The 13,485-nt window shown below is 39.3% G+C and overlaps 1 protein-coding gene across 1 annotated transcript in view; it reads right to left on the reverse strand.

The window, feature by feature from the left end:
* Nucleotides 1–13,485, reverse strand: part of PHLPP1 (PH domain and leucine rich repeat protein phosphatase 1) — a 136,770-nt gene that overhangs the window by 52,326 nt on the left and 70,959 nt on the right. Inside the window, exons 2-3 of the mRNA XM_054638764.2 lie at nucleotides 11,318–11,514; nucleotides 9,155–9,280 (exon numbers count right to left, since the gene is read on the reverse strand). Coding sequence (XP_054494739.1) covers nucleotides 9,155–9,280; nucleotides 11,318–11,514 — 323 coding nt within the window. The remainder of the gene's footprint in view (nucleotides 1–9,154; nucleotides 9,281–11,317; nucleotides 11,515–13,485) is intronic.

A 13,485-nucleotide genomic window follows, 5' to 3' on the forward strand; every position in this document is an offset into this window, starting at 1 on the left:
TCCTTAGAACAGCTTGACTGAAAATAATTCATTTTTAAATACTGCCAAAGAGGTGACAGTCTAATAAAAATTAAGAAAAAACCCTTTCTCTTCTTACTATTTCTGTTAGATTTATTTATTTACAAAGACAAGCTGCTGTACTGCCAAGCACGCAGACTTTGCAATGAGCAGCCCTCCAGCAAGGACTTTCTTTCAGCATTTTTTCATTTCAGCATGGGAAAAACATGCAGCAGATCCTCATGGAGGCAATGCTAAAGCACATACAAGACACTAAGTGCAAATCATGCCTGGCCAATCTGGTGGCCTTTTTATGACAGAGTGACTGCAGCAGTCAGCAAGGGAAGATCAACCACTGTCATCCATCTGGACCACTCTAAGGCCTTCAGCACAGTCCCACACAACATCCTTATCTCCAAACCATGAAGACATGGAGTTGAAGGGTGGACTATTTAGCAGATAAGGAATTGGTGGATGGATGCAGCCAAAGCTGTGGTTCATGGCTCTCTGTCAGGTGGAGGGTAGTGGCCCTCAGGATCACAGGTCTTGCAACTGGTGCTCTTCAATGTGTTTATCAACGACATAGTGAGATCAAGTGCACCCTCAGTAAGCTTACAGATAACACAAGAGAAGGAAGAGAAGCCATCCAGAGGGACCTGGACAAACTTGAAAAGTGGGCCTGCAAGAGCTCATGAAGTTTAGGAAGTCCAAGTCCCAGGAGCTGCACCAGGGTCAGGAGACAACAGACTGGTAGAAGTCATCACTGAGAGCAGCTTGGGGTTCTGGTTGATGAAAAACCAGACATGAGCCAACAACAGGCACTCATAGCCAGGAAGGCCAACTACAGGCTGGGCTGCATGAAAAGAGACGTGGCCAAGAGGGCAAAGGAGATAATTCTCCCCTTCTACTCTGCCCTTGTGAGACTCCACCTGAAGTGCTGCAACGAGGTCTAAGGTCTCTAACACAATAAAGACATGAACTTTTCAAAGCATGTCTAGAGGAAGGCTACAAAGATAATCCAAGGTTGCTCAGAGATGCTGCAGATGCCCCGTCCCTGGAAGTGTTCAAAGTCAGATTGTATGGGGCTTTGAGCAACCTGGTCTGCTGGAAGGTGTCCCTGCCCATGGTGGGAATTTTGGAACTAGATAATCTTTAAGGTCTCTTCCAACTCAAACCATTCTATGATACATTATAGATTTCAGACTCTTGCCAGTAAGACTTACACTGGAAGTTCACTTGTCTGAGTCTCCCCAGCCCCACATGGAGAGGGTGGTAGGGTTTTCTTGTTTGTGTTCAGCAAGAGATTATGCTAGGTCCTCAACTGCTGATCTAGGTTCTTTGACACAGCTGTATCATATGCATTAATTCAACAATGAGATGAACTCTTTTCAGGCCATTATTCCACTCTAACACAGAAAGGCCTTCTGATCCAAGTGGTTTGCGATACAAATAATCATGGATATAGCTCTACTGGCCTGTGGCCAAAAACTGGTCTCCAGCACTCATTCCCTCTTCTCCTTGGAGACTTTAATCCTTCTCCACTGACTAACATAAGAGGCCTAAGGAGAGTAAATGTCCCTAAAGTTAGGTTTTCCTAATAATTCCTCTCCTTTCTTCCTTGCTGCTAGACTTTGCTTGGAAAGGCTTTCAGTGTTACAGCCATTCAGTTTCAAGATCAGCTCCATTATCACACCTTACATACACCAAAATTCTGTGCAGTATGTCAGTCCCTGCAATCCCCTCCTGTCCTATGGTATGTGCTCACTGTGGACACTTGGTTCCCCTGAGCTTCAGTAAGATCAACATTACATTAATCCTCCCACTTGTTTCTACTCTTTCACTTCCAGAGATTACTGAAATCACTTTGGGATCCTTCTGGATTGAACACACCTTAAAAGATAACATGTACAACTCCTCACTGAGCTTCCAGGTGATGCTTTCCTGTAGTTATGCAAGAACTGTACAAATTCAGCTTCAACAATACCAGAACCTGATTTAGAGGCTTCAAAAGACAGCACTGGAATGCTATTCCAGATGCATGGGCAATACCTAGTTTTCTGTTCTCACTCTTGGCTGCAATACTTCAACAAACATTATTAACTGAAGGCAGCAAGCCCAAAACAAGAACCACAGACTCTCTAAATTCCAGCAAAAGAAAAAAGAACCACAACAGCAAAACTTTAATTTCTCTAAAACACAAATGAAGAGCTTCAAGTCACCATTACACTTTAAAATCAGCTGAACTGTTTAGACATGCAAAATTAACCAGCTGAGACAAAATATCAGGCTTCCCTCCTGAACCATTAACATAGACTGACTACACTGAAACACACCCAGAAGTTAATTTCCAAAATGTCAACTAACCTCTAATAACAAAAGGCACAAAAGAATAGGGTTTTCAGGGAAAGAGGAGGAGGAAAGCTTTCAAGTGTTATCATCAAAAGAGCAAGAAAACTGGCTTCAAGTTTGCTTTGCCCAATCTTCTGCTTTCACACTTGAGATGATAAGAAGCCATCAACAGCAAGAATGACCAGATATGACTTCAGAGCAAAGGTCCCAAATACTGAGGAATTCACACACACAAAGAAAAGGAAGTCAAGTTCCGCATGGAAACCAGAGGTTTGTTTATGTTTGAGTATTTGTAATCACCACCAAAAGGAAGCTGTGGGTTTATTTTTAGGGATCTATTTTTAGTGACAGCATTATCGCAATATTGTCATTTTATGGTATTCGGGGAAAAAATGGTTTCCTTGTACTAAACTTAGAGTCATCATACTTCCTGTAAGTAAGGATCAGCTCAAAAAAGGACACTAAAAAAATGAGAAAATCTTCCTGGGTTCTCTCTCCTTGACTAGATGTTGAATCAACTTTTCCAAGAGGCTAATGGTGCTGCTTAGTCTCAAGTGTGAAGAAACACAAACTGTTATTCACAAAGAAAACGAGCTTTGCTTAAAGACTATTCTCAAAAGATTCTCAAAAGATGCTGGCAGTATACTAAACTAATTTTTAGGTCATATTAGAATAAAGACTAATTTTTCAGCCTCCAAGCTCAACTGGCATAAGAAACAAACCAACTACTTCATGGTCACCTTCACAGTGACAAACCAGCAGTTTCCTGACCTCCAACCTGCTCTCAACACACACAAAACCAGGCAGCCCCAAATCACAATGGTACATTCAAACACACAGACTAAGACTATAAAGCTAAAAGGAAATGTCAGAAACTCCTAACTGCAACACAAGTAGTCTGTTGTACACAATTCCCTGTGGAATGACCACAGGTGATAACCAAGAGCAAAAGGTAAAAGCAAGAATGCTAATCTAGAAATTCAAATTGCATGGAAAATAAAATTCTCCAGAGTATTTCTCCAGAAGGTTATCCATTGCTTAGGGGGTTTAACAGACACTTGGAGACAGTGCATCCAGAGACATAAAAGTTGTCAGCACTGTAATAAGTAACATCCCAAATATTTTAAAATAAACTACTTTATCCTTGCATATGATTTTTTCCTACACTCACTGTTGGGGCTGTTCTGTGATCAAAGCTCTGCAAAAAGGTATTCTGAGCCCATTTTGACCAGTAAGCATTAGAAAAGCCTGTCCCTAATGCCTGGAGAAACAATTGAAGCTTGGTAATAAAAATCACTGCAGTGATGAACTCTGTGAAGACAGCTCAGTACAGTATCCAGAAATACATAGGAAATAGGTCAATCACCTAGAGGGCAAGCCAAGGCAAATACAATGTAGGGCTAACTTAACAATGAGATTCGTGGCTTCAAGCCCTCTTTACAGACTGGAAGCTGCACTTTGTATTAAAGAGCTCTGCAAAGTCTGTGTTCCACAATGAAGCTGGTATGGAAGTTTCTCACACAACTTTTCCTGGTTGACCATGGCTGACAGGAGAAAGACAAACACTAACAGCTGAAAGTATCTGAAATAAAGATGAAGCTATATGCACAAGTGGATATACTTTATTTCCCATCACTTTAATTAATGAGCAGAATCTTCTGTGCTGAAGGAAAAAGCAGTCCCACAGTTGATGATCTATCCCTGTCTCAAAGGTGGATGAAGCACAGCTGAAAAGCAGGTACATCTTTAGCAGTAATGCTCAATTGTTGCTTACTGCATTTCCTTAGCACAGTTTCTGTAAAATACATCCAAAAGCTAATCATCTTGGTCTCCTCTTTTGGAAATATTTTTGCAGAACTGCAGTCAAGGTCAGGAATTATTTTCTAAGTTCTGTAGAATTTATATATATATATATATATATATATATATAAATGTGGTCTGTAGCACCAAGTATGTGTTCAGAACTCTAACCTTTTCTCCTCATCAGAAGTAAATAACATATCACTAGAGCTACAGATCAGCTTTACAGGGCTCATACTCCCCTTTTTACAACAGTCTCTGTACACAACTGTCACATTTGTACTGAAAAAATAATTGGAAGACTGAGGCAGATGGTCAGAACTAGATAACTTTAGAGAAAAAGAAAAGCAAAAAGCAAAACTAGTAATTTTGCACTGCTGCTTCAGGTAGATCTCTACACAAGTTGAGGAAAGATGGAGACTACAGCTGTAGAGGCTCCTGCATTACTTACTTGTATAGCATAAGCTAAATTCTAATCTATTCTTATTTTCTGTTAGCTTCACAGTGCAAGTAAATGTATGAAGAGAGCATTCTGCACTGACATGAAAGGAATAAGGCCAACATGGCAGCATGCCCTTCTCAGCTGAATTTGCTATTCTTGCTATTTTTACTGTGTTTTAAACATAATGTACACTGACATCATCTCTCCTTTTTCACAGGCTACAGTTGTTTGGAACACCACATACTTCCATGACAGACATTAACACAGAGATAACTGTAACAGGGAAAAGAAAATATAAAAGCAGACAAGAGAAAACTCTTAAATTTTGTAGGTTTAAAATCCTATTTTTGGACATTCCTTGTATTTTCAACAGCAGGCCTCTTTTGTGTGCAAGCATCTAAGCCCCACATGACAACTTATGCCCAACCACAGCTGTCCAATTCTGGTCAATAGTGTGCAGACACACAAGGTTCTGTGCCTGCACATCTCTCCCTACCTACACAGACATGCCCTGTTCACAGCCCTTGTCCCTCATCTCCTCTCTTCCTCTACCTGCCCCACTGAACCAAGCACTAAAGCAGGAAATAATTGTCACATGAAGCTGTTGACATACTTCCTGCCCTCCTGCAGCCAGGAGGGGAGACAGAGGTTCTGTGGGGTATCATAACTCATCCCAGCAAGCCCAGTGGGGCACACTATTTACAAGAAGATAAAATTCTGTAATGCACCTAGAATAAGCTCTGCTATACTGAATTTCCTAGGCAGGCCTTGACATCCCATTTTAACTGCATGCCTTGGAACATAGAGGACTGCTAATCCTTTTATACTCCACCCAAACCACCCATGTCATGAACTGTGTCATAGGCAACACTCACAACAGAAATTTCACATGATGAAAAATTGCTAGGTTTAGCTGATAGAAGCATCCAACAGCAGACCACATCCCAAATAAAAGCCTCATAACAGCAAGCTCCACCACTCCCTAACACCGTATGTGTATAACACCTCTCTCTCTTCCACAGTAAAGGTGTAGCTTTTTAGCTTTTGGAAGTTGCAAATGAGGAACCCCCTCACCACATCCTCCTCCCTATTAAACACAAGTTCTTTGCCCTGTCCTTCTGCATTTGACATTCAAGTAGCAAACAGTGGCAGATCTGCTGTGCAAGTAATTGTGCCAGTTCCATAACTATCATGGAGAACTTTATGCAGACAAAGTTCTTTAAAGCTGTGAAGATGTTTCTTTCTTTCTCCTCTGCTCCCCCTTCCCAGTTGCATAAGCCTATTTTTCAACATTTGGCAAGAGAACGAATGCATTAGATCACAAAGGACCAAATCTGTTGCTGTTGTTTTCCTTTTAAGCTTCCTTAATAAGCCCTCCAGTTTTTGGAAAGTAAAAGGAAAGAAGTGCACTGTGGTATAGAACTATCAATATTCACGAACAAGACAGATCTCCAGCTTTTAAAAATATTCTGTTTGAGGCTAAATCAGCGTATCTAAAAGTGGCCTATTTGGAATAAGTATGTCACCAAGTTCGATATTTAGGTCAGTATTTGTGCAATAATTCTAGTCTGTCCTGAAAACATAAGTTCTGTTCACCTCAGGACACATACATATAGGAAAACCAATCCCAATACCTATTCACCTTCCAAAAATTTACAGAGGTAGAGCACGAGAGCAGTCTTGGCTGTGATAGATTCCACTGTTAGAATGAATCTGATTATACAGGAGCAATGCTTATTTTTAATTCAATTAAACTCCAGTCTCCACAAACACAAATTCAAATCTTTTCTAGCATACACATATTTATTGCAGGAGTGATGCATTAGGATTTGTCTCATTCTGAACCACCACTAAAAAGTCAACATTGCCAATATTCTGTGGGGAGAAAGGCTGCAGAGCAAGCATTCTTTGCAAGCTTCCTTTCAAGATTGAGTTTGTTATTTAAAAGTTAAAATAACATCATCTTCTAACTCTTCTGAAGTATACAGAAGATAGATATTAATTGCTTTTTCATAGTTAAAACTGAATTGAGCCATTTTAATGAAGTATTTTACCAGGGATTTCCTTCTGCATTAAAATTTATAATTAAAGCTTTCATTACACTAAGTAAGAATCAGAAGCCTCAGTTTTCAGCAGCACATAGCAGGAGCACAAAGGAGAGGAACTACTCTGAAGAACTACCACTGAATATAAGTTAACACAAATGTCACTTTCAGAACAAATGTCATTAAACAACATCTATATTTAAAATACAGTCTTAAATATTATTCATAACAACTCACAGAAGTGCAAGTACTATATACAACACCAGTATTAGGGGAAGAATCTGTAAGCACCATATGACCTAGCCCATAGCAAGCAACTAGAAGCTAAGTTTCAGAGCCATAATAGCGCCCTTCCTAAATTTGCTTGCTTTTAGAAACACAGTGCTTTACTCAGTATTTTCTTAGTTAGCATGATTGTTGCAGCAGCTTTGAACTAGATTAGTTCCCAAACACCTGAGGTAGAATACCTCATATAAATGTTGGGTTTTTTTCCCAGCAATAGCAAATGAATGTTAGTTTTCCTGAACTACAGAGCTGAAGATTCAACTTTTGTCATTTCTTTATACATGTGAATCAAGGGTGGTGCACCTTACAGTTAAGCTCTTTGACACAAACAGCACCAGCTGGAGGAAATCTGAGTTACTTTTGCAGCATTACTAGTTTCTCTGTTTCTGTTCTTCAGAAACAATGTTACTGTGCAGCACTTCCCACACGACTGCCTTGCATACAATCATGCTTGTCTCTGTTTTTCCGTCTCAGGACAGGAGCCCCAAACATCAAAAAAAACAACTTGAAGTGGCAAAATATTGTTTGAAAATCCATGAATGCAGAATGCCAATTTTCAGGTTTGGGGGTTGGGAAGTTGGGGTTAAAATGCCTTTATTTTTCCTCGAAGCATGTTTTACCAACTAAAAGAATAGCATAGAGAGTTTCTTCACTTCTGACAGTCTGAAAAGACACTTGAAACTATGTATTTTCTTTCTACACTTACATAAGAATGGGAGGTTATCATGAGTGCATGAGGATATGTTCTCATGCTGGCTATCATCCCGATGCTGTTAGTCATTTGGGTGAACCAGAGAGAAAGAGAGAAGCACAGCATGGCACAGAACAAGCTTATGCTGCCAGTAATTCAGAGGGGCTTTCTGGCCATTTATCTCTAGCTCTGAAGTTCATTGTCTTCCACTGTTTTCCTCACTCATTAGAATTGCCTTTCATTTATCTGATGTCAAACCCTCTGGAGATGAAAGGACACCACTGTCCTAGAGACAGCCCCAAAGCAGCAAGGACTCAAAAACCTGACGGACCGTGCCTCACCATCTCATAAAACACGCCTTGGGGATTTTTACCTTGAGGCTTAACAGACCTAAGCAGATATGCCAGAACAGCTTCTTTAGAAAGAATTTTAAAACTTACTAGGAGAAAAAAACCCTAAAAGACGTTTTAAATGATGCATGTGCTAGAAGGTGCATTAGTTACTGTTTGAAGAAAGTTTGACATCCAATCAAACCTTTTAAAAAGCTCACAACCTAGGCTGTATCACTGGCTATCAGCTGGATAATACATTATTGCAATCTAAAGACAAAACAGACCTAGTGCTACATAAGTGTCTCCAAGTACTGCTACATACAACTAAGTTGCTTTTACATAGTAAAGAGCATGGAGAGTCCTATCAAGTACAGAACTAATGAGCAGTTTAGGGCTAACTACAAAGCCAAATAGAGCATGCTGACAGCATAGTAAAAAAACTTCAGTTGTAGTAAGTATGAAAAATATAATGGTTTAAGATATATAAAGCTTTAGCAAAAAAGTGGCAGGGATTAAAAGATAAAACAGACAACTGCAAAAATACCTTTCAACAACAGAAAGTGGAACTGAAGAGTTAAACAAAAAAAATGCAGGCCCTAAATTCCTATAATTAATTGTGTTCTTAGCCCAGTATAAAATTTACTTTACAAAGGTTTTAGTTAGCAACCTTTTTTCACTGACAGAAAATTATTTGCTTATTACAAATAACCCAAAAATCAGTTATTAAACTAGAGAGAGGTTCAGCAACACTTCAAAGCAGGAAAAAATTCCTTTATTCTAGCAATTTAATATTTAGGTTCTATGTAAGGAATGAACTTTAAAAACCCTGACATTACTTATAGGTTTTAATAACACTGAAAAAATGCTTTTTAACTGAAATGATGACAGTTATATTTGTCATCCTTGTTGTTATAATGATCTCAGTAGATCCATCCAGCTGATAAGAAAATGGAAGAAGTTCAGTACAGCACTTTGCTTACACAACCTCAGCAGAAAGAAGTGTTGGTGTAAATGCAGAAAAAATTCACCTCCCTATTGCCTGTGCTCGTGCCTATTACCACGAGCTCTCAATCTGGGTATTTCAAAAAAACACGAACAGCAGGAACATCAGTTCTTGACAATCAAAAAGGAACAGTATTGCTGCATGGAGAAGACTGAACTGGGGGAAACTCTCCAGACATGCCATTCACAGCAGAGTTAGCAGCATCCTCACCTTTGATGCTTGTCGCAGCCATCGCAGATATTCAGTGAAGTTATCGAAACAAATGTAGTAGGTCTGGCTTTGAGGTCCAGAGGAGCTAAATGCTAAACAGTGCTGGTGCTTTTTCACTTCTTCCACCTATGGCAGAGACACAAAATTGTGAGTCAACAAGAATCAAAACCCTCTTTGCAGAACTCCCCAAGGCAAAGTTCAAGTGTGCCCAAGAGCAGATCATCAAGTAGAGCCAGACTAACCATCTCAAACAACCAAGCTGGATCTTGGGTGTCAAATATCCATGAAATCTACACAAGCAGGAATGAGAAAAGAAGAAGGACAGAGCTAACAGAGAAAACCATCAAGAACATAAACATTTTAATAGAAACTGAACACCAAAAAAGGTTTGCCAGTGAAACGCATTTAAGGCTGTTTTTATGCAACCTAAAAAAATACAATTTTTACTCCCCAGCTATTAAAAACAGGCTTAACAAAATGCTTCTCTTACAGCCCAATTAAATTCTTTGGCATTTCTCAACTTGTTAAAAAACACCCAGAGTACATCATTCTGCTACCATACACGAGAAGTCCCACACAACTTATGGTCTCAATGTCTCAGTACAGCATTTTGGAAAGCCTTTGCAAACCAGGAAGTGCAGAGTATTTATGGGGATGAGGAAGAATATTTTTTGAGCAATAATTTAAAAAACACTTAGTTCTGTGCCAAGCACCCTCCTCCCAAGCTTTGTCAGCAGAAGCCCTCAGTACATTTTTCTGAGCTTAGTTATCCTTTTCTTTTAAAATTTGTTGTCAACTTTGTGCTTAACAGTCTGCATGTTTTATATCACATAAGGCATTTCTGTGCAAAAGCTGCTTAGAAATTCCACATAAAGCAATTAAAATGGTACAGAATCTTTTCCCTTTTAAAATTAAAAGAAATATATTGAGATGAAAAGAATATTTATCTCAAAGAGAAGGCTGATGAGAACCTTAATCCTGTCCTTTCCAGCAATCTACAGCCAAGAATACAATTCACTCTCCAGAGTTCACACACTGTTGCCAAAAGAAGACAATGTTTCTACTTCAGTATCTCCCAGGAAGAGTTGGAGAATCACGTGAAGAATCATAAAAGAGGCAGGAAAAACAGCTCATAGAAGGCAGCTCTGCTTTTCACACCGCTAGTATAGAATATTAATGAATCAACTCCAGTCTGCCATATATAATACTGTGAGGCTTGTTTATCTCCAAATAACTCTTTAGAATTCAACTTACCAGTATGTAAGGTAAAGGAGGATTACTTAAGCTGTAAATTCATCCTCAAGATTATGATTCTCTTCCCATTACCTCAGTTAAACAAGCCAATAATAGTTTTCTGAAACACTGCTTAGTTTAAAACAGTGATGTTGTAATCTTACTGTCTTCACTACAGTTTCACAGAAGAGTTAAGGTTGGAAGGGACCTCCAGAGGTCATCTGGTTCAACACCCAGCTCAAGCAGGTGCACTTAAAGCCAGTTGCCCAGGACCATGTCCAGATGGTTTTTAAGTATCTCCAGGGGTGATGGATATGCCATCACCTATCTGGGTAACCCAAGGCAGTGCTCAGTCACCATCCCAGTGGGAAAAAAATATTTCCTTGTGTTCAGTCTGGAACTCCTGGGTTTTAGATGAAATCTATCAGAAAAAAGTCTGGTTTTTGCTTTTCACAAGGAAAAATGTTTGTTGCTGTTAGCTTACAACAGACCACTACTCATACAATGCTGAATACTCAAAAACTCCTCCCACTATGTTCAGAATAAGCCCATGCCCTTATTTATTAATTTTCAGAACTTAAGAATAACCCAGCATGGATAAAACCTCAATGAGGAGGAATGGCAGAGAGCATACACAACAGACCTGCATGTATCCTTTGGCTGTATGCTACTGCATACATAAACCACTTAACACTACACACCAGAAAAAGACACTAATTGTGCATCCATTGCTTTTCTTTGTAGTTTTAATTCAAATATTCTAAATCATTAAATATGACCGACCATAATCAAAAGTCATTTATATACTTTGAAAATCCCATTTATAGAAACAAGCTTTTGGATAGTCAGAATCATCCTAATTGAGTGCAATCTTCTCTTCCTAAAGAGACACGGGTTAACCAAGCAAATAAATGAAATAAAGTATCTTACTTTTCCACCAATTAAAGGGAGGACATGCATCTTTCCAGTCTGGCTCTCTTTTACTGATGAGACAATTAGGCATGTTCCACAAAGGATAGCTTGGCGTCTTGTCCATCTGTTGACTGGCAAATGTATTTTCCCTTTTCGAACATTGTACATTCCTGAGAGCTGAATCCGTTCGGAGCTGCCAGTGCTGTGGGGCTTTCCTGAAATAGAAACAAAAGCATCCACTTAATCAAAGAAAATCTTTGCCTCTTTCACTCAAGTCACCCTGAGACTTGATCAGGAAATTTTCAAGCTACAAACTGCAGCATGGCAAATGATGTACAGCTTCAAAACCATTCAAGCAGGTAATTTAATATTAGCTTCAGTACAGTCTTTTTCCATAGGTAGAAGGATATGACAGGTTGGTATGATAAGGAGCAGATCACATTAAACAATCTGCAATAACCATAGAAGCACCAATTAATGGTATCAGCCTTCTCTCTGGAACCTGGAAATCAAATGTTCATCTGCAACAATAAGGAATTGGTTCCTGTTGAGTTCACAAGGCATGCGGTAACTGCAGAAGGGGGAGATGTAGCGCATGCTGACCCATATCTTTGCATTTCCATGTCTCTCTTGGCTATCCTTCAGGTCATGGTTCAAACAGCTTCAAAAGCTTCCCAAAGAGCACAGGCCCTACCTCTCCTGCCCACACTGCTCAGTCCAAACCCCACAGCAGACACAGCACACTCAGCCATTACATTAGCAGGGGCAATGTAGATGAAATCCCTCAAAGACCCTGCTTTAGTCTGAGTAAAGATTCGTAAAGAGTGAGGTTATTTTGTGCATATTACAATGAATTCATTATTTTTAGTAATTCATATTATTAGCATAACTACCAATTAGACCAAATCTGTTAAATGACTTTAAATGTCTCAGATTCTACTAATCTAATCTACTAATAAGATTCTACTCTACAGAAAACATCGTGAGCGATGGCAACACAAAGACAAGCATCTCTCACTCTGTTCTTTCAGGATGTAAACGGGAGGCACAATTTACTCATTCTAATCTGATTTATCTACACCAAGTTACCCTATCAAACCCTAAACAGTCCAGCCCAGATTTGAGTAATCCAAATACATGTAAGTATTTGGCAAACAGAGACAAGAGCTAATCATGTTCAGGTTAAACCAGTTCAAATTTATGTAAGAACACCAGTGTCAATGAACTTTGGGAGGGAGCTCCCCTGGATAAACAAACCAAAGGGTATGTTAATTTCAAGTAGCTTCCCTATCATGATAAAAGATAAATCACTAATTTCCCCACACTAATATTTACCAAAATTCCTAAATACAAGGAATTAATAACTCATTAGGACTCCAGAAAAGCAAAGAGTTCATTCTAACACTAATATTTCAGAGCTGTGCCTACTGATCTCCAGCAGTGACAAGTGCTACACACTATTACTTCAACTTGCTATTATTCCTGCTTGCATGACAGCTCATTTGTCTCAATGAGTCTGCTCTTGCCTTCAAACTGTCTACAGAAAGATAGAAGACACCTACCACATGCCCTATCCACTGCCATTCTCTCACCCCTGCCAGCCCATGCCAATTCTTATCCTTATCTTTAAAAGCAGCCTTTTTGAATCTTCCTGCCAATTTAATGAGCAAACACTTGGCACAGTTACCCTCAAGCCTTGCTCTGCTCTAATAAACACCAGCATTTAGGCTACCAATGTCTGCCAGTTTGGATCTGCAGGAACATCACTGTTGCTTGAAGCTGAAACACGGAAACTTTAATGCCCACAAGGTATCAGCATCAAATTCAAAAATAGGTGCTCCAAGAAAGCAGTAGTTACACTGCCAAGCAAATTCATATCCAGCCACAGAAACTGTGGATTAACTCTTTGCCTAACACAGGGAAATGAGACACCCATTCCGTGCAAAGCCACAAGACAACTGATAGAGAATACAAGTGAGTAAATTAGAGCAACTCAGCCTTAACAAACACAAAAGCTGAACCAAACACTACATTTGGAATATGAAACATTTAGTTCTTAAAGTAACTGAGAATTTATCTAGCTTGTGCAAAATGCCGCAGAGCACTGATTAAAGAATTAACACAAACAACCGCATCTCTGTAATGGAGTAAAAAGTGCTTGATAAATACTAATAGCACAACTGTAT

This window comes from Agelaius phoeniceus, chromosome 1 (assembly GCF_051311805.1).
Source record: "Agelaius phoeniceus isolate bAgePho1 chromosome 1, bAgePho1.hap1, whole genome shotgun sequence".
Lineage (NCBI taxonomy): Eukaryota > Metazoa > Chordata > Aves > Passeriformes > Icteridae > Agelaius > Agelaius phoeniceus.